We start from the raw sequence: 22,265 nt of genomic DNA, 5'->3' as shown, positions 1-22,265 counted from the left end.
TGATGCAATATCGGTTATAACAATTAAATGTGGGCACTGGAACCAACCCTGAACGAAACAAAAATGCAAAAACGCTGCGACAATGCCACCCCAACCCCGCCTATTACGCAAAAGGGCATGAGAGCATACGCGCGGTGGCCAGGCGATAGCGCACTTGGCCTCGCACGCGGCGAATGCGCGCCGAAGAGGCTCGCATGCCACCGCTGCTTTCGCCTGCCGCGACGACGCGGAGGAGGGGGAGGAGGACCGGATGGGCACCGCTACGGGCAGTGGAGCAGTCCATTCTGAGGGTGCGCCGCCTGTAGAAAAAGCACCGGGGCGCCTAAGCCGCCGCAGCAGCAGCGCTGTGTGCACTGTGCCGACCTCCCCTATTCTTGGCTAATTTGGCCACGTCTCCAGCTTCGCCGTTTGCACGTGTTCCGAGTCTGGTGCTTACCAGTGTCGTTTTCCTTGCCTGTTGTCACTGTTCCTGTTCTGTGGTCACTGTCGCCTCTATCCTCCTGTCTCCGCACGCGCGGACATCGTTGCGCGCACAACGATGGCAGACCGTCCTCCAGAAAGCGACACCCCAGTGAAGAGGAAGCGAACGGCAATACCGTTGGAAGTTAAGTGTAGCATTGTGAGAGAGCGCAACGCCGGCGAGAAAGTGAGCAGCTTGGTGCGCAAGTACGGCCTGCCGCAGCCAACAGTATCCTGCATCATTGGCAATGCACTCAAGCAAGCCGAAAGTGACAGCCATGCCAGTGCTAGCGGTGCTAGCCACGCAATGGATGACGGCCGGAAAAGGGTTAGGCACGGGGCCTACAAAGACATGGAAGATGCACTGTACCAGTGGTTCCTTAGCGCTCGCGCTATGAATTTGCCAGTCAGTGGTCCCATCTTGGCGGAGAAGGCAAAGAGGTTCGCGTACCTCCTTCGCAACACTGATTTCCAGCCTGGGGGTGGCTGGCTTCAGCGTTTTAAGGAGAGGCAGGGCATTGTGTACAAGGCAGTCGTCGGAGAGGCAGGCTCGCTGGATGTAAATGCTAGGCAGAAGTGGTTGGAGGAAGCACTGCCCTGCATCCGCGAAGCCTACGCGGACCGAGACCTGTACAATGGTGACGAAACTGGCCCTGTTTTTTCAGATGCTACCCTCAAAAGACGCACGCGCTCAAAGGCGATTCCTGTAAGGGCGGCAAACAGAGCAAAGTGCGAGTGACAATTTTTTTCTGTGCCAACATGGACGGCAGCGACAAGTGTCCCGCCTTTGTGATAGGCAAGTCGAGGAATCCTCGCTGTTTTCGTGGTGCCGCGAGGATACTTGTTCGCTACCGCCACAACAAGAAAGCGTGGATGACGCACGAACTTTTCCGTAAGTGGCTGGTCGAGTTCGACGAGAGGATGCAGCGCGAAGGCAGGAAAGTGGCGCTGGTGCCTGACAACTGCACCGCCCATCATACCGTCCAGAAGCTGTCGAACGTGGAGATTTTTTTCCTCCCTCCCAACAACACTGCGGGCTTGCAACCCATGGACGCAGGAGTGATTGCTTGCTTCAAGGTGCTGTACCGGCGTCGTGTTTTGAGCAGGCTGGCGCTGAACCTGGAAATCTCCATACGTTAACGCCGACCTGCGCCGGACTTTAAGGTTTCGCTCCTGATGGCCGTGCAGTTCATTTTTGCGGCATGGGCAGAAGTCGGCTCCTCCACCATCGCGAACTGCTTCTGTAAGGTGGGCTTTGCTGGGGATTCCAGTGAGGCGGAAGTGGAAGGCCGCGACGCTCCTGCCGACGCAGAAATGACCGAACTTTGGTCGTCGGTGAACGGTGGTGATGGAGACGCGTCGGGACTTGAGGAGTTTTTGCACGCCGACGACGCAGTAGCAACAAATGAGGACCTCACCGACGAGGCGATCGTCGCTGCGGTCACCGGCGCGGAAGACGACAGCAGTGACGACGAGGAGGAATTGGAACCCATGCAGGTTGTGTCGCATCAGGAAGCGTTGCAAATGATCGACTCCCTGTGCGATTTTGTGTTTGCTAAAAACCTTCCGCTCGGCCACGCGCAGCAGTTGGACGCTTTGCAAAAAGATGTCAATAAGGTGGCCAGTAAGCAGTCGAAGCTGACTGCTTACGGTTTTCTACCTGCTAAAAAGTGAAAAGTGTAAGCAACTTCCCCCTCATTAAGTGCTCTTGTTTATCATGTTCCCCTCATTAAATGCTCTTGTTTGTCACGTTTTCTTTGTTATTTTCGACATAACCCGCTTATAACAATAATCGGTTATAACAATGATATTTTCATGGCACCTCAATATTGTTATAGGTGGACTCGACTATTTATATTTGTTTTACTCTATGCAGTTTCATTTCACGTTTTTGTGCGTGTGAAAACGTCGCACCTTTTACGTGCACCTCACAGTCAAAATGGGGTCTTCGTCTTCAGGTGAGCTCTCGTCACCCTCCAGCTTTTATGACAAGTCGTCAAAGGAGCTTGTGACGAATTTCACTAACAAATGGCTGTCTAAGCCTGTGACAGCCACTCGAATAAGCAAACGGCCGTCACAGGAGATACGGAAGGTTCACAAACCAAAACTAAATTCGAAACACATGCCGAAACGGACTACTTCGCAGAGCAGGCCATGTGCAGTAGCTCCACCCTCATAGCCTTTCCTTCATTGCTAAGAAAAGTTGTCCGCGAGTATAGTGCTGGATGCTGACCATGTAATGGTAATTGCTATGTGAAATCTGGCTGTTATTCAGTGCACCACATGTATTGCTTAAAATTGCGGTCTTTATATAATAAAGGCATATACACTTCGTCCTATGCACTCTAAATGAGAAGGGCGTATTTGGGGTGTCTTTCTGTCAAACAACAACAATCGTTATCCATCTCACATGCTTTTCTTGAAACTTCCCAGGCAGGAATGGCCTTTGCGTCATCAGCCTGACAAAGCATTTTTATTGCGATAGCAATTATATGGACAGTCTCGGCTGGATTTTGCCGTCGCCGTCGCCGCCGTCATGCACCGTATATGTATAAGTATGTATATATCTATAAAGTCCCCACAGAAAAATAACTCAGAAAAATGCTTCCGAAGCGCGGAATCGAACCAGGGACCCCTTGCTCCGCAGCGAGCGGCGCTATCCACTACGCCACGGAACGCAGATCCTCCACGGAGCTAACGGCGAGCGTTATATACACACCATTTAGCGCTGGACGGACTCAGAGACAGCAGGCGATAATAGGCGTTTCTTCAATACCAGCGAGGTGGCGCTAGGAGCCCGACGGGCGCATTTAAAAGTCGTCGGCGAGCTCGCTCGCTTCTTCTTATATTTGCGCATGGGAGAAGCTTGCCCTTCCGCTGTCTGCTCGCGCGGTTTTCTCGTGGCGAGGGGTAGAGGAATGTTTCACGCTTTCACCGTGATGTCCGCGCTCATGTTACGGCGCGTATGAATGTCACTCGAGCTCAGGGACGCCGCTAAACGAACAAACAGAAGATGAGCGCGAACTATCAAGTGTCACAGCTCGACACTTTTTACAGGAAAGTAGCGAGCGCACAGTCAAAAACAGAAATGCAAGCAAGCCAGATGACGATCATTGCTATGTGACATAAAGGGGCCCCAAGTGTGCCCTTCTTTTCTGGAGTGTGCACATTGCGGTCTATGCTATCAAGTTGCGCAGTCTTTGCACCAAAGAATGGAATGGCAGAACCGTAGTTTAAACTGCAGCAGGACTGGGAACTCTGGCTGGTAAGATTTATGGTTAACAAAAAAATGGGTATCACGAACGTTATTTATCAATCCTTTAAGGTTGCCCTTTTTTTGGGTGGTCATTTTACAGAAACATCATAAATCTTTTTAGAAAATTGTTATACAACCACCTGATAGTTGCGTAGCTGTCTTGTGAACGTTAACGTGACAAAAATTAAGAGTGACAGAAATGTGATTGTTCTATAACGCTGCGACAGGATAGTTAATATATGAAATGGGCTTAAAGTGGGCTGTTTTGCATAAGGGTCTATGAACAGCCGTTCATGAAGAGGTGCAGGTAATGCAGAGAAGTAGAGATCGTTTTTAATAAAGTTTAACCAATCAGGTAAACAAAACACACTATTAAACTTGGCAGATGTGCTAAAACGTAAGCAAAGTGCCATACGAACTACACACCTTCACAGGAACCCTGGCAGGGCTCATGCCATGCACATGCACAGTTCTGAAAGCGATCCATAGCAGTCTCCTTTCCATGCTGCTTGCAAAGCGTCCAGCACTGTGCCATCTTTGCAGCATCCATGACATTGCACTAGCATTCATTTGCCAAACCTGCAGCCACTGCATGATCCTACGCACTACGGAGTGGTGTTCAAAATCACCACAAACTTCTACAACAGAACCGTAACGCTACAATGAGGTCACAGTTTCAGCCAACAACCCTGTTAAACAAAAAATTTCATTAAAATATATCTTGTAGGCCTCTGCAGTAAAGAATCACGACATATAAGAAGCGCTTTGAGCACGCAAGGTTCACCTACCCTGGCAGCCTCCTTCTCGTGCACTCGGTTCCGTTCGGACTCGTCTTCAAACTTCTTGCGCAACTCGAAGTATTCTCGAGCAGCCAGCACTGACACTGTTTGGAGGAGAGAGCCACAGAGGAAAGTTCACACCACTCTGCCATTAAATATTATTAGTGTACTGCGCCATGCACGGACAACAAAGAAAGCTCTCACAGGTGTGATAAGCATGCTGCGATGAATTGTTTGGACTAACACAAACATATACTATTCAAATATTTTATTTGTAGTCAACTGCAAGGGAAGGTATTGAGAGGTACACAACACATAATAATTCCTGGGGTTTTACACGCAAAACCATGTCATGATTATAAGGAATGCCGTAGCGGAGGGCTCCGGAAATTCCGGAGGGCTCCGGAAGTACAAGGGCCTCTAGCATTCTGCTTCCATTGCAATGCGACTGCCACGGCTGGGATCAAATCTACATCTTTTGGGTCAGCAAGCGAGCACTGTAACCACTGCGCCACCGCAGCAGCCAGGTACACAATAGATGCTGTTGTAAGAGGGATGGACGATGACAAGTTGATGAGGAAAATCAGCTTGGCTTGCAGCACTGCAGTGAACCTACAAACAAATTCAGAGCTGTGCTAGTGATAATCAAAATAGTCTTGTTTTACATATTTGTTTTTGTCAAAAAATGTGTGTTTTGCTTTGTCTGCATCAGGTCCATTTATTTTTGTTTCTATAGTCGGGCAAATAAAATGCATCGACAGTCTGTTATCCTCTACATGTATAGCAAGCATAATTTCCCTGTTTTAGATATTTGTATTAGACAAAGATGTGCATATGCATCACAATTTTTTTTAAACTTGTTCCTGAAAACAAAAAGCCAAGAAAAGCAGAACTTCTTTTGGGCAATTCAAAGTTTCCAATAATATTGTATCTCTACACCAGTGGCTATCTCTCTCATTACATGACTTGCTAAACTGCGCTTCTTTTCGTTTGGACATCCGAAATGTGCCAAAAGACTTAACTGCTGTTCTGAGCGAGAGACACAACCAAAATGAAAAACGAGCCATTGTCACTCACCCCTGTTGAGACGGCCCATGCCATCTTCCATCTCAGCCAGCCGCTTCTGGCAACGACTACGCTCGGTCCGCTCCGAATCCAACTGCAATGTATAGACCACTGCAACCATGTACCTTCAACTCATGGGCATCACGTTTTTGGATACAATGCACTTAATACAAGTCCACATTAATTACCTTGTTGTTATCAATATAATGACAAGTCTCCAGCACTGTATTCAGAGAACAATCTTTGTCCCTGGCTGCAGAGTGAAAGAAATCACAAGAGCAAAAGTCTGCCTTCAATACATAGACAACTTTCTTTATGTGATTCACCACTGTGAGGTGGAACAGTTTCTGGCCCAGCTATCAACAGTCTATCATAGCTGAAGAAGAAAGCAGTGAACACACACTGCCTTCCTTCATGCACTTGTTCAGCGCTTTTCTGGCGGCTTCACCATATATATATATATATATACAGGGTGTTCTTTTTTTTTTTTTAGACAATACAGAGTTTTTATAAAAATGCTGTGACAGTCGGGCCCCTGTTGTCTTCGTAAACGAACTTTACACCAAATGGAAAGACTTTGCCGCACCTAAAGTTACATTCAAATGAGTAATTAAAGGGCCCCTAAACCACTTAGCGGTCGAAATTTAGTTGAGGTGAGGAAGTTGTGCTCGAGTTTACAACGAACACGTAGCCGTGAGAATTTTTCGAAACGGTGCCGTAATAGCGGAGTTACACGCGTTTGATGATCGAAACGCGACGATCGCTTCTTTCCCTCTTTCCTACGTTACGCTCTTCCAAAACCGCTTTGCCCTCCTCGCTGAATGCCCCTCCTCATCTCGCGTGGCATACGTCACCGCTGACGCGCTGTTCGAGACAGCGTCTACTTCCGGTTGCCGCAACTCCGGCGACTCCGACGCTCCAGCTCGCCGTCAACTCTGTGTGGTATCTGGGTGCACTGTTCGTTGACTAACCGCTGTTGCTTGCCGTGCCGGCCCGTGCCCCTACGAATCGTGCCGGCTATGGACCCTGTGTTGCGTGCACGCCTTCAAAGGATCGCCAACGTGATGGGACCCGTATGGGGACATGCCGTGCCAGACCACCTCGCTCGAGATGAGTTCACGGAGCTCATCAAACCGCAAGGCGTGGATGTGTAATTAAGCTAGCGACTTGGCGGTTGCGTTTTAGTCTGTCCGGCATTAAAGAAAGCGTCGCGTAAAACCAAATAAAATGTCCCCAAGCTGGCGCCAGGTCAAGTGGCGCCAGCTATGGAGGATTAGAAACAACTAACAAACGCGTAATCTATGTCCTCCGAGCATTCGGAAGCGCCCTTCTCGACTTGCTAAGCCTACAGCATCGATTATTTGAGTATGGCTCTCCAAAACGGGGCTGAATCGGTACGAATACTTTGCTGTCGAAGCTTAAGGACATGAATCTAAAGCAAATGGAAGCATCAGTTCGGAGCTTACACGCTACAGAGCACACGGCGGCCACTTGATAGACTCGAGGTGGACGACAACCGACTTTTGGCACTGCGGCCATGTTTTTCGGAGGCTTGCCGGCGTAGCTTGCCGTGCAAGTTGGACTGCTGTCGCGCGTGCGGCGATGGCCGACGTTCTGCGGCACCGCGCCGTTGCGGCAGGCTTGCCGCTAGCGTGAGCGGGCCCTTACGGGCCGCAGATGTCGATTCGCAAGCGGCAACACGACCAAGAACAGCAAGGTGCGCACGAACAGCTGTTTGCAGAGTAACCGGAAGTCGTCGGTTGTCGTTCGGCCAATCGCAAGCATCGAAACTGATAACGTCATAGTTTCACTGGTGATGTCACACATGTCCGTGGCGGGAATGGCGGGGACCGGAAAGAAGAAGCTATTGCTTTTTCGAAATTGTGGCACGCCCGCGACCTGTAGCGCTGCGGCGTGTGGCATCGTTGATCGCGACGGCATTCTGCACGCGATGCGCTTGTTTACTTGAAATGTTTGGGAAGATGTCGGAGGGGGTTTAGGGGCCCTTTAACAAAGACTCGTCAATTAACTTTTTAATTATTAACTTTAGGGCAGTTGTTTATATGGAAGAGTTGTAGGGCGTGACATTTTCTGGCATGCCCATTTTTTAAAAATCACAAAAAATGCACATAATTTGAGACTATAGTTATCGATATTGAAGGCCTTGATCGAGGCGAAACCGAAACTGAGCGCACTGAGCGCGCAGGAAATCACTCAGCCCTGTTACGTCAGACCACAAGCTTGCGTGATGATTTTTGAAAAAAGGCATATCGCCACAGAATATGGTCATAAAAGATGGCAAGCCGTCTCGTATACCCAATTACACCACTTATCTTTGCGCTTGGCGTGTGGTGCTTATCCATTTCTTTGGTAAACTCATAAGAAGTGCAAAGAACTCGTTTGCTTGTCTGCAAGAAGCAGCGCCGCAGTGGCTGCCGCCTAGTTTTAAGCTCTACAGGGAAAGAAAAAGTGGAAATTGCGGTTTTTTTGGGTACAGCACGAAAGAAACAGAAAAATAGACACAAATATAAACACTAAAGCAGTCGACTTTGTCATCTGCTGCGGTTCCAGTCATCTTGCGCTGCCGGACTCCGCACTACCTCACGAGTAGGTGCAGCGAACTCGTGAACTAGCCTTGCATGACGGCTGCAGTTTTTCGACACGAATACTGCGGTGCCGATGCCGCCATGTTGAACTCGTGAAATGAATGCTGTAGTGCAGCGCCACCGTGAACCGGTTCACAAAGTGCAGGTGAAACGAATGGACCTTATACGTGTATTCATTCATTTCGTCGAAATTTAGAACAATTTAAATTCGTTTCAAAGCGAATTCAAATACTGTAATACTGATTCGAATATTCGAACTGCTCGAATATTCACACAAGCCTACAAATAATGGCACAGTGCGTGTTTCCCTACTTGGCAAAAGTCATGACGATTTATGGCATAGTGGGTACCTCGCAAGTGTACTGGTAGTAGTTGCCCCAAGAGAGTTTACAACGGGCTCTAGAAAGGCCGCTCTTCCAGCTTTCACTGTGACTGTGCTGTGTGTTCTGCGCAGGCTTGGCATTTTTTGTTCTCAGAGGCGTGTGTTCATCTGCCGTCAAGAAAACCATATTACTTGCAATTTACAGAAACTCGTTATGTCATTTAATAAATGTATTCACCTGCATTTGTAAAAGTGGCTTAATTCAGACCCATATGTGTACATTTCAAACTACGACACACTTAGAAACCAGCAAAAGCAATCACACGTCACATGCAATTACACAAAGCATGCATGCATTCTGATGAATTACTTCTGATTCACAATATCAGTTCAGGGACATGGCACACCCCAGTTACAAGAAAAAGCTTTCAGGGAAGCACTGCAACTCAAAAATTAAATATTCGTAAAGAGAGAAGACATGCTCCCCATCTCTCAAAGCACATTTTACAAATAACGTTTAACACAAGGAAAGTTCAAACACCAGCACGCAAATGAATGAGATTCTGAGGGAGCTGCTCACCTCGGCCAAAAGCCGCTCATTCTTGGCAGCCAGGTCACGGGCACTGCTTTCGCTCCGTTCCAGCTCGCCCTTGAGGCAGGTCACCTCGAGCCTCAGATCTGCCATTGTGTGCATGCAATGCAAAGGTGAGTTATTTTGAGTGACCCGAAACAGCTTTTCTTATTTTTCTGGTGCATAGCACGAAATCTTTGTTTCCCACTGGTTTAGTATAACTTCCAGCAGTCTCTTCTGCTCCAAATAGTCATGGATTTTTTCAGAAATTCTGCAGAATGTAGCATGATTTTTGCTGGTTGCACTCTCATCCAGAACAATGCAGTAAACTTTCCTCTGCAACATTTACAGCATCGAAGTGTGATCAGGTAGCTTGCTCATGGTTTCACAGATCTTTGAAAAAGCTACCAGTGGAACTCATGATAACTTTCTGAGCATGGTACAAGTAGGCAGCCATGCTTGATATGTCTGACAGCCAGAATTATTTCATGTCAAGCTGCTTTGAACTGCCATCTCTTGCAGTCATTGTGGTTTTTAGCAGATGAACAGGAACTTCAGATGGCAATGCACAGTCTTGTTTTCATTCGCTCCTATGACAATTTAGCTTGACATTTGCAACAAAGAACTGAGGTGGGAGGGGCAAGAATGAGATGATAGGAGATAGTGAGACTGTATTGTTGTTTGTGAAAGGTTTGTGAGATACCCAGCCTGCATTTCCAGCAATGCTGTATAAAAAGTACTGCCCTGAGTGTGAAAGCAGCAAGGAAATACTAGTAAGGACTGGGAAAGTTGACAATGTCAGTGAAGAAGTCCCTGAACTAAAGCATCCTCTTAATCATGATGCTTACATTTATAAGTAGTAAGTTAGCTTTGAATTAAATGTGAAAGGATACACAGTGGCACTTTAGGCTTAAACCCTGGCAACAGAAAACATTATTCTTTTTTCTTGGCGCATGCTTTAACCCTAGTGTTTACGTGTGCTATTCTTATGAGCCCAATATTGGGTGTACATAAGACTAACCTGAGGTATACCCACACATTATACTTAAAGGATTCCTGACACCAAAATGGAAACATAAGGATGTTCGTGTTGTTTCACTGCCCAGTAAATGTGGGCACTTCTGGCCGATTATTAGTGGCAGACGTTAGCTTTAAGATATCTTAATTTGGTTTTAAGGTAAGTGTGAGTGCTCATCTGAGTTGGCAGCACCTCGCGACATCGCCACTGGTATGACGTAGCTCGAGGCCCCTTGTGACGTTCCACGAGTAAAGGGTGTGGGGGTGCTATCAGCCCCTGTAAAGTTGTCTGCGCCTAATGGCACACGCGCGCCTCGCGGATAGGCTGTCGGCGGCAGTGGCGCTGGGCTCGCGAGCGTTGGGGTTTGCGCGTGAGCGACGGCCGCGCCACCGGAGAGAAGCGAGCGAGGCCGCCGCGGCCGCCGGGCGGGAAAAAGGAAGTCTCTGGGGATTTGGCGGCTGGCGTGGACGGGCGGGCTCCCGCGGTGGGTCCCGCAGGGGGACGATACCGCGGCTCGTTTCCCTCGGGGCCCCTCGCAGTGGTGAGTCGTGCGTCCTCGCGACGCCGCATTCGCGGTTATTGCTTGTCGTATGCTGTCTCATGTTATGGTGTATTTTATGTGTTGTCTTGAGTGTGTCTTATGTTATCTGGATATTCATTGTCATTATATAAGTTTTAGCGAGTAACTAGTTTGTAATAGGAGGATTCGGCCGGCGAGCTCGCCGTATGTAAAGAAATGGGTAATAAACGAGAAAGTGTGCGTTGAACCAACCATGTCTGCTGTCTTCCGTGTTCCGAGAGTGGCGATTACACACCACCGATCAGATCCCACAAGGGAGTATTGTCAACATCACAGAAAATTTACGGGGCTCACACAGTAATACGACTGGGACCCAGTGAGGGCTATTGTGCCTCACCCCTCTCGCTCTGTTGTCGGGCTGCTCTCAAGGTAGTTCTGGCTGCTTAGGCCAGGAACGCTTTTTATTTTTCCTACCAACATCGTTTACCGCGTGCGGGGCCCCGATATGAAAACTGCGCTTTTTCAACGACACCAAAGCTTGAGTGCACGTGGTCTTAGGCGCGCTCCCCCGCTGTGGGGTACTAGCTTCTTATAGTTTTAGGAGGCTATTTCGAAGTGATGCAAATTTGGTTGCAATTAATGACGCTTGCATTAATGATACCATACGTTGGAGCATTTACGATTCAGTTTCGGGATTACCAGACATGAAGCTACAAATTACAGTAAAAAAAGTCACAAACAAAGATTTCGCTGTCAGGGGTCCTTTAATGCCAAAATAACTCTGTGGCACTTCAAGGAGCATAGACAGGGTCCTGATAACACCTTGCGAATTTTTGAGCATTTCCTTCTGTGAAACCAGTGTTACAAAGGCCACAGGTTCCACTTAAAGGAATTGCTCTCAGCGATACCTTTCTTGTTTAAAGTTTAAGGTATGTTTATTTAAAAGAAGAAGAAAGTACTGAGACAGAACGTATAATGTGCCTGACTGAGCCTACATTGTCTGCACGTAGTTGACACAACAGACACACCTGACTGAAATAAAAAGTCACTTGCGTGACATTACATAGTGCAGAGTTTAAAAAAAAAAAGAAGAGAACTTGTACAGATTTAAAGAAAAGATTTGTATTTAAGAAAACTCGAAAGAGAAAAGGCCTATCAGTTTGGCTTAATTAGGTACTCTGATTGATACAAAAGGTAGATTACTGGAAGAGAAAGTTTAAGTCAGTTCTTTTTAATTTTGTGCTAAATTACGGGGCAGGTACATCAGTATGATGTCACAGATTTCGTTTTTTTTTTAAATGTTTAGACTGTCATGGCTCAGTAAAGGTTTGTGAATATTTTTAAGTCTTTTGTGCTTTTGTGGAATACCAAGTAGTGAAGCTTTGCCACTTAAAATATCAATAGACCCAAAAAGACACCCGCAAAAATGCATGAGGTCATAGCAAGCTTGGTTTGACATCACCAAGGTGGCTTCACCATGTGTTTCTTTCTTTTTTTTTTTCTTGTGCCTTAACTCGCTTAACTTGCAGTAAGAGATTTGTCTGACGAATTTAATTCAGCAATAAAAAAAATACACATTTTTGGGATGCATTTCATGAAAAATATCGACCCTCAAAGGGTTAAGCACCTGCAAATGACACCTTGCAATCGATGTAAAATATAAAAGAAAAAAGCAAAGCATACGTGATCATCAAGCGCTGGGCACTGAAATCAGTCTATGCCCACAGACAGCATCGAGACATGCATACAGTAATGGCGTAGCACTGCCCATCCTACAATATCAAACGAGCCATAAATTCAGTCTATATTAACACTATGTTTTTGATGATTTATAAGCAGAATCTGGCCCTACTGAATTAGGCTGTGATACATATTTTCCATCATAAATCAGTTGTTTTAGCCGAGAGCTGCACCGATCAAATGCAAAAGACAGCAAGACCACTCACCCGCGACGGTCTGCCTGAGCTGCTCGGTCTCCTCGTCGTGAGCGGTGGTGCCATTGCTCGTCATGTCAGATGACGTCGACGATGCCGCCGAGAGTGCAGGAACCGGCAGGCTGGACAGGTCCTCACCCGATGCAGCCACCTTCTCCCAGAGAATCTGGGACGTGCGCCGCAGGTCCTGGTTCTCCAGGTACCACTGCAAAAGAGAATGTGCATCACACAAATGGCTGAGACTTGAGGAGGTCACGTGGGAGCTCACTCGTTACACACCAGCAAAGGAGACCCTTAATGTAGCAAATCAGTCCTATGGAAGGCCATAAGGTGGTGAAAGGTTTGTGGAAAGGAAAGATTGTCATCCATCTATTTGTAGCACAAGGCTGGAAAGAAAATCCATACAGAATCCGTACAAATCCTGGACCAGGACTACTTTTTCGTCAACTAGGAAGCTTCCTTACTGTAAAATCTGTATGGGCCTTCTTCTCGTAGCTTTGCATTGCAAATGTGTGGCTGACAATTTTCCTCAATGCAGGTAAAGTGTACAACAGCACGATCACCGATAGGTAAAAGGACACGCAGAGTGCGGCTTAGGCTGGGGATGTCGTCGACAAACTCAGGCATATCTGCAACACCTATCTTCTTCGCCTGCCATTTGTGCGATTTCGTGGTTCACTTATTAGGAAGTGTTGCAGGAGCCTTTTTCCAAAGAAACTCTGACGCCTTTGTCACCGTCCACAACTCCTGGGAAAACTTAGTAATGTACCTTTCCACAACAGCTTTACTTGGCACATGTCACTAGCAAGCAATCTTTCAGCAGGCAGACTTGCCTCCAGGTCTCAAATCTCAGAAGGCAGCATAGGTGCCGAGTGCAGTGGTGGAAAGGCTGGAAAGGCCCAACCATCTGGGTGATTGCTGGCAGAAAATAAGTGCGTTTGATGGAAAATCTTGCAATAATCTCAGCAGGCTTAGACACTGACAACACATGCAATGGCAGAATCACCTGCTGCAAAGTGCAGTCAGCTGCTTTGAGAGCCCTTTGAGTGTCATCAAATTTGTGGTTTGCATGCTCGTTGTTGCAAACATTTCTTGTTGCCCTAGGAAGCATGATACACGCTCCAAGATTCATGTATTCTCACTAAATAATTTGATATCGCCTTATTTATGTGAATGACTTTCGGTTTTGGTTTCTGGGCGCCAAGTTGGATAGCGAAGTCGCAATGTAGGGAGCTTGACCACATGGGCCCTCAAAGCTGTGACACAAGCAGTGCTGCATCGTCTGCTCTCGCACACACGCGTGAGCAACCGTCCATATGCCTTCAAAAATCGCTAAAATTTTCTAATAGAGAATGTTAGCATGTGCAGAATTCCAGTATACGCAGAGACCTTTGCGGAGTACCGGGTTGCCGGACGATGGTATCGACATCTTGTGACGCTTCATGAAACCACAATTATAGGTGATTTTCTTTGTTTTTGCTGAGTGACCGTGGTGAAAAAAAAAATGTTTAAGAAGCGTATTCAGAATTACGTCGCTGCTGAGAATTTGCCCCAACATGAAAGTAGAATACATTACATTTCTGCAACAACAATTCTGTGCTTGCCTGGTTCATCACAGCTCAGAACGGGCGGAATATTTCCGGACTAGAACGACCAGAAAGTGAGTAAATGTTTTGGACCGCAAAGGGCAACGTGACAAAGAGCCTGCCAATCATAGGCAGGGACAATGTTCACTTTATTGCCTGAGGCATCTGCTGCACGTTTTTGCGAATATGGAGTTATTCAGTCTAGCTTACGCTAATTTTTTGCGTGCTTTTTTAAGCTTGCCACATGAAAAATTATTAAATGATACGATAACCTCATTTTTTGTTAAAAAGTGCTTCAGTGTCCCTTCAAGATACAACACAATAATTTATTTGCTGCATATTGAAGAAATTGAGGCTATGCAGTTGGCAGCTACACATCATCATAACTAGCCTATTTTTTTGTTACATATCAAAGCATGATCATCAGCCTACAGTGCACTTCTTATCAAGCTTCTGTCTTAAGCTTCACGTTTCTGTTCCATATGTTAGAAACTGCATAACACAACTATTGCACACTTTTGTTTCAATGATAATGTTAAGCTGCTAGTAATGACTTTTCAGTGCAACTATGTAACAAAGAAAAAAGGCAAATCCCAAGAACTTAGTGTGCGAACCCCAATCACAAAGGCACACCTAGGCATACATGTTTGTAAACACTGCAAGTAGACCATAGTCAGCTATGAAGGTACCCTAACCATGCCTTATATATACTTTATTTAAAAATAGGATGAAAAAAAGATTACAAAGGGCCACAAAAGAAACAGTTAGGTGCCCCCGTTAGAGAAAAGCTAGAGGAAGACAGGCTTACCTACATTACACTTCTAAACACACACACACACAAAAAAAGCCACTGTTGCCATGATATGAAGCTAGGTAATACCCGTGCCACACGGGCACAGAAACTGACATTCGATAGTGAAGGCATTCAGTTCCCAAATGACATTTTTTTCATCGGAGCTGCTACATGTCCAAACTGAATGACATTTTACTTGATGATGTCGATCGCAGCATCTTCTGTAGTGAGCAATTGTTGAGCAGTAAATAGAAAATAAACATGCGTTTACAAGCTTCGTATACCTCCGAGAATAATTAAATGTAGAAACAAGCGTATTACGCTGCCGTAAACTTTAGTTCGTTACTTTGTTTCACGACGTTGCAGGCGACCGTAGCAACCTAAGCCAACGCTAGTCAGATCCACAGCGTAAAATGAAAATGGCGCCTGTTGCATTCAGACTTCAGCGTTTGAAGCGCTTGTTTGAGTGATTAGTGTAAATAAAAGACGTGAAAACTTCATTTTCACCTGAAGAGGATGTCGTTTTATATAACTTAGGTATAGCGCACTTCGTCAGCTGTGCCGTCGAGAGTATGCATTTCTCAGTCGAATGAGTTCTGGCGATGGCATTAGGTGACGAATGGCATTTGGGCGAATGCCATTTCGTTCATCCGTGTGGCAGCGCGCGAATGGCATTAAATCTGAAGCCATTAGGAGGTAAATGCCATTTTCTGTGCCCGTGTGGCACGGGTATAAGCCATACAAACAAAAAACGGTTAAGGGCACTGCCTTTGAGTTTACGCCCCCCCATTACATGGATTCTGGCAGTGTTTGCTGAAGTTCAGTTAATTTTTCATTTTTCATCAGTAAACATGACCTACATTGCATTCTAATGTAGATAAAAACTGAACTCTTCAAAATAATTAATAAGCCATAACAGTTTATGCATTTTAAAAAGGTGCTTTGAAACCTACGGTGCCACGATAACCATAGGGAACGTGCACTGAGCTGGTGGCGCCGCTGTGCGGGAGCGAACGAAACGAATTGGCGTGTTACTTGCAGCAGCCGCTCCACGAGCCGAGCCAGATGTTCTCTGCCCGAGCCGTGTCACGCCGTTGGAGGAGTTTTGCAATGTCGCGCATGAGTTGCTGGGTCGTCAACTGCGCTAATAGATATAAGGAATGCCATCCTGGAACAAAGTTCTCTCGCTTTGCGGGGCGAGAAAGCCTCCTAGACAAGCGGGAACGGTGGATTCGCAGCGTACGCCATGTGAAGTAATTGATCCTGCGCATGGTTATGAAGTACATGTTGTAGCTAGTTCGCTGTGAATTCACGCTTCACGCAAGTGAACCGGTATTTTTACAGTGCGAACGGAACCGAGCGGCAGCCGGCAAAGTGGTCTCGGGTCTGCAGAGTACATTTTGTGTGCGGAAAGTCATCGACAGATACAGCTTCTCCCTCGTACGCTCCTGCTGTTTTTCCGCCGACGTACCGCAAAACTGCGGCGATAGCTGAAGTTTAGCAGACTCTTCACTGTTGACAAAAGTTACAACTGCTGCTGCATGCTTGCAGTGGTCTTCACACCTCCCCTACAGTTGTAGTGAGCTCTGGTGATCAGCCTAGTTGCATAAAGCTGAAAAGTTACACCCGGCCTCCGGGCGGTACGATTGAAAAAGACGCGTTTTTGGTGTTAATAGTCTAAAGTAATTAATGCTGAAAAGTACACATGCATACTACAGAGCGCGAGCACTTAAAGTTACGTACATCAGCCAACAGTTATCTCGCAGTTCACGGCGATGACCATATTGTCAAATTACTTGACGCCATCGAGCTATATGTGCGTTGTAGTTCAGGCAATCTGATAGGTACATAAAGGCGAGCATCATTCAGTCATACTGATTTGCAGGGAAAAAATGTTACTCGTACGCCCTATACGTATAAGCAGATAGCGCAGTTCGGAAACGGGAACAGTGAGAAACAAGAGCCTGATGCGTGGCACAATGCATCGGGGACCGCGCGAATTTTAATCTTTATTACACCTGTATTGTATTTGTCCCTTGACAGCGCTGCGCATGCAAGAGGTGCTGCGCCACGCTGTTTTTATGCTACGTGACGGCTAAGATATCGCTTGCAAAGATGACAGGTAACTGATTTACCCAAGCACTCATGCAGCCCGAGCAACATCCACAAACGGAGCTGCAGCATAGAAAGCTTCGCACAGTTGTTACGGCATCACTAAATGCAACACGGGAGGCGATCATGCGTACTAATTGCGCCGATCGCACTCGGTTACCCTCAAGACAACATCTTGCTACAGCACATGTTTGACGTTAATGTAATCGTTTACTCAGTAATGAGCAGGTAAAATGATGAAAAAGCGTGCGCACAAACTTCGATGATGACGGCGTATGCTTCCTGGTTCACGTTGGCCTGTCGCACGCATCTCCCTTCCAGATTACTCTATCTGACCGTGCTCTCTTCCGTCACGTCGAAAACGTGCCTGCTGCTGCATAATTTGTGTCCCTTCTCTTCGTTGGAGGCTCTAAAAAACCCTGCGCTATTTACACCCTTGAAGCCGGCGCGCTTTGTAACACCAGTCGCCGTCGCGCGCACGCACGTCCACAAAACGCGGGCGCAGCAGAAGGAGAGACGAGATTTCGTAGCACGACACTTGACAACTGAATGGCCACTCGCGGCGCTGACGGCGCGCTGGCGCACTGCATTGTCGCACCACCTGTAGGTGCCGCACGTTTCCCATAGTGTGGCAGTTTCAGCATGAAATTCAAGGCTGAAAAATTAGCCATCATTTGTTCCTTTGAGTACCTCACCTGTTCAAAGAAAGGTTTTTAAAGATTAGTTTATAAGCTTGAACCAGTCTTCTTACTTAGAGTCATCTTCACAGCACAGGCTGCCTCTCTATCTGGCTTCAAGCCACGTGTATGGTCATCTAGCAACAAGCCATAACAATGAGATGCAAGAACAATTTATGACAAATTTAGTGAGGTTTTAATTTGATAACTCATCACTGGAAAAAAAATGTAGATTAAATCCTGGGGTTTCATGCGCCAAGATACAGTTGCGAGGCAAGCTGCAGTGGGAGACTCCAGATTAATTCTGACAAGCTCTAGTGTTTTTGAATTTTGGTCTCGTCAAAATGCGGTGACCGTGGCTGGGAATCAAGCACACACCCGTAAGCTTAAAAGCACACACCTTAGCCATAAGGCAGGTCCCTTTTTTATTTATACTGCAACAGATGCAAAACTTAAAAATTCAGGCTCGTCCAATGTTTTTCTAGACACGTCTTTGCAGATTACCCAGCAAAACGAAAGCAACAAACCTGAGAGGCCTTTTTGAGCACCTTGGAGGCAGCCTTCGTCTCAGCATTGTAGCGGCTCCTGAGCATTCCGTACTCCTCACACACAGCTTCCGAGGCTGCAACGAAGCACAACACCACCCACACATCTGAGCACTGTGGCCAGTCGGAAAGTGCCTCTCTGTACTCTCCTGCCCAATGCCGCACGCGACTACGCTGTGCCCCAGCAAAAAAGAGCGCTGCCCAGTCCCACAATCAGCAAGGATGTGAGTCACTAGCTGCATGTTTGTGCCATAGAAAACTGATTTCGACGTTGTATATAAGGCTGTTATATTGCTGTTGCCTGATCTCTATAATAAGCTGCAAATCTATTACTTCCCTCTGCAGGCGCAAAAAAAGAAGGAAGTTCCATTACAGAGCCTGACTCATCACAGATTCGTTGGCTCGCACATGCTTCCGTCCTGCAGCTGATAGCAACAGGGTGGATGCGCTTTTGTTTCTTATCATTGGCACAATGCCAAATTTTCAATCAGGAGAACTCGTTTATGATAAAAATGTTGCCAGATCACACACGACAAACAAAGCTGATGCGCAGTTTCAAACTAGAGATGTTCAGCGAGGAGTCATGAGAAGACATAAATGTGCTCTTCTTGTATACTTCGAAACGTCATGCACGTACACTGCCAAAAATTCTTGGATTGTTGGTGGTCGTGTTCTTTGTCGTGTAGGCCTGTTAATCACGAAGAATGAAAAACGGAAACAAGCTCACACCTATGGCCACTTTACTGCAATGTCAACACATTAGTACTTTACATATTTGAATGACAGCTACCAAAGGCAATCAGAAACACAAGACGTGCTTTTCCTGTATAGTCATAAAAAATAATGCTTTAGTTCTCACGCACTTTTTAGAAACATAAGAGCTGCGCAATGAATTCCTGATATTTATGTTGTTTTGCAGATTTCACTTAACGTAATAAAACAGTGCAAGCACCGTGGTAAAACTTTTCCTTTCACAAATCATGAATTCTTCACAGAGTGTTGTTATTAGGCCTCAACTAAATGAATCCAATGGACAATTAGGCTAAAAGAAAGCATAGGGGACATTCATTGTTGTCTTTTAACTGTAGTGTAGTAATTAACCCCTTAAGCACTTATGATGACCTGAGCTCGTCATGAGCAAACATCACTTTTTTTTGCTTATGACGAGCTGTGCTCCTCATGGCTCTTCAGTGATGTTTCAAGAGGCTTTTGACGAGCCCAGCTCGTGAAATGGAGTCTTCCTAATTAAAACATAGATGGCAGCATGGGTTCCATGATTGGCGCTTTTATTGCATGAGAGTCTGCACACTAAACGGCGAAATGAGCCCCTTGCGTTAGCGCAGTGCCGTGCTTTGAATGCTACCACAAGGATGGTAGCCTTGTCTAGTTTGTATTGAACTACTGAGGAATAGTACATTTTGTCCAGGGGAAGTCAAATGGAGCCCTTACTCTCTGGACTTGCAGGAATTTCCTTAAACATGGCAAATGCCCCAGGGATGGGGTATTACCAGGCCCGCAGCCGAGGGGGAGGGAGGAGGAACTGGGGCCTCGTTCTCCCCCCCCCCCCCCCGAAATTGTAATGAAGGGGGGGCATGTTTTACCAAAAATAAAGAACGAAAATAGGTGTTACTCAAAGCCTTCAGCAAGTGGGCCCTCCCCCCCCCTCCCCCCCCCCCTCTTGAAAAAAATTCCTGGCTATGGGCCTGGGTATAACATGATGGTGTGAAATATGGCGAATAAAGCATTTTTATCTGTCGTAAAATTTTTTTGCAAGTATTTTTCTGTTTTGAACATGTTCTTGAAATATTTCAAGTCATAAAAAATTTGGCAATTTTCTAACAAGCTTTCGTAATCTAATCGGCACTTAAGGGGTTAAGACATAAACAGAAATGAGTTAAAGTGGACGAAAGAAATTATGGCAGCTTTGCACTAGTGGTGCCAAGCCTGAAGGAAGAGCAGAGCTGAGTGGCCTTCCTTGCTTCCCTTTATTTTTCTGTATTTTTCTTCTCTTTCTTTCTCTCTGTTTCTTGTATCTCTTTTTTGTATCTGTTTCTTTATATTTCTTTCTATCTCTCCCTCTCTCTGGTTTTCTCTGTCTCCCTATCTTTTTATGTCTTTATTCTTTTTATTTCCCTCCATTTCTCTCTTCCATTTTCTCTCTCTCTCTTTCTCTTTATTTTCTATCTCTTTCTTTCACTCTTTTTTATGTGTTCATTTTTGTTTGACGCTTGCACCTGCTGTACACAGAAGTGGGGCTTGACTAACACCTGAGGCACAAACCCACTTGAAGAGTTTTCTGGTGACACCGCACAAACTAGGGCGAGCTACAATTGCTTCACTGTTAAAATCACCCTTTCTGTCGGTGGGGTCCTCAAACTACAAACTTTGAATAACGCATCCGAGGTTCTAATAATTGAGCTACGACGGAATTCACTTCCCCGTCTGCTTTGTTGGGTATTTTTGTGCATATAGTTCCTGGGAGCATTGGCCAGCACCACTCGTAGCCAAGGCGGCGTCTTGGCTATGAGCGGCAAGTGTTAGCCTAATTTTAACGTATTCTGTGACATCATTGTGACAATACAGTGAGGTACTTAGAATATGTCACTTGTATGGCCTGAATTAAACTCATTATGTGAAATAGTCCAATGAGCTAAAGCCATTTAGATCTGACGCCATGGTGCGGAAAAGACGAGAACTGAAAGACGACAGGACGTGCATTATCTAGCCCACATGCTGTAATCTTTGTAGTCTTCCATGTCCAGTCTTTTCAGCAATAACCTGTGGCGTCAGTGCAAAGGATCAACTAGCCCAAATGCAGTGAAACCTTGGTGATACGATCACAGCTCATACGAATTTCAGGGTGATACGAATTTTTCGTTGGTCCCGGCCAAGGCCCATTGGCCTGCAATGTAATGGAATGCGGTTGTCGCAAACCAATTTGCACCCAGCGACGTTTGATACGAACGTAAGCTACCGCCCGAGACGAAGAGGTGCTCTCCGCGCTGTCGCGGAAGATGCGCCCAGCACGTGCGAGCGCGGGAATGCAAGCGCGGGAATGCAAGCATGGGCATGCGCTGCACCGCCAAATCGTCAGAATCACGGTGTAAAAAAAAAACCATTTTCGTACAGTCAGAATAAACCTTCAGAGACGTGTCACGGCCTCCGAGATTGCGTGCGCGAATCTTTGAGGCTCTTATGTGCCTCTGTGTGCCTTCGCGTTTAGATTACAGAGGACATTAGCGCCATGCTTTTTTTTTTTCTAACGCGTCGACGCAGGCTGCTGTTGTTTTACTGTGTTAACATGTGCTTGCCTCGTGCATCAGACATCAGACAAGGTGGACAAGGACTGAAAGAAGGCGAGGACGGTCTTGGCGAAGGAGTCAGGCCTCACAACGTCAACATGCGCGACCATTGAGGTCGCACTTGTGCGGGCACGGCCGTAAATCTCCCAAAAAACATCCCCAACGCTTCCGCCATAACAAAATCATAACACAGGACCACGGTTCTGTAATTTTGTGGCCTTGATCCATCGCGTCAAAGCGCTTCTTTCGTTACTTTTGCTGCAATACTCCAGTGTCATGAAAAAAAGCATACTAAAATTTGGAAGGGGCTACTGCTGTCACGGGTCACAACGCACCTGGTTCATTAATTAAATACACATGCACGGGCCGTATATTTACGAGTGCTGGTATGATTGCCGACATCTAAACACTTAACTGACAATCATTCAGGGTTCTTCCTGACCTTGCTGCGGCCCTGAAAAACAATAAATGAAAATGTACGCCAGCTTTTTTTTGTCGCATGCTAATTTTCCATGCTTTCCGGTGATACGAATTTCAGATGATACGAATATTTTTCTTGGTCCCGTGAGATTCGTATCACCGAGGTTTCACTGTATCTGCATCCCTGAGTTCCATTTAGATCTAAAGATTTTGCTTGAGCTAAGGAATGTGTCAGCGTCACAATCAGGTCAGTGCACTTGGCTCTATTTTTAAAACGTGAAGCCGAACACAGCCCTTGTA

General features: G+C 46.3%; 1 protein-coding gene across 1 annotated transcript in view; it reads right to left on the bottom strand.

Moving 5' to 3' along the window:
* The window catches only part of LOC119386616 (shootin-1), a 67,204-nt gene that overhangs the window by 36,914 nt on the left and 8,025 nt on the right, over window positions 1-22,265 (bottom strand). The window contains exons 4-8 of the mRNA XM_037653899.2: window positions 18,226-18,320; window positions 12,543-12,735; window positions 9,068-9,165; window positions 5,572-5,653; window positions 4,504-4,598 (exon numbers count right to left, since the gene is read on the bottom strand). Coding sequence (XP_037509827.2) covers window positions 4,504-4,598; window positions 5,572-5,653; window positions 9,068-9,165; window positions 12,543-12,735; window positions 18,226-18,320 — 563 coding nt within the window. The remainder of the gene's footprint in view (window positions 1-4,503; window positions 4,599-5,571; window positions 5,654-9,067; window positions 9,166-12,542; window positions 12,736-18,225; window positions 18,321-22,265) is intronic.

The sequence above is a fragment of the Rhipicephalus sanguineus genome, chromosome 3, assembly GCF_013339695.2.
Source record: "Rhipicephalus sanguineus isolate Rsan-2018 chromosome 3, BIME_Rsan_1.4, whole genome shotgun sequence".
NCBI lineage: Eukaryota > Metazoa > Arthropoda > Arachnida > Ixodida > Ixodidae > Rhipicephalus > Rhipicephalus sanguineus.
Note: the sequence above shows the minus strand (reverse complement) of the source record. Positions and strands in the feature narration are given on the sequence as shown.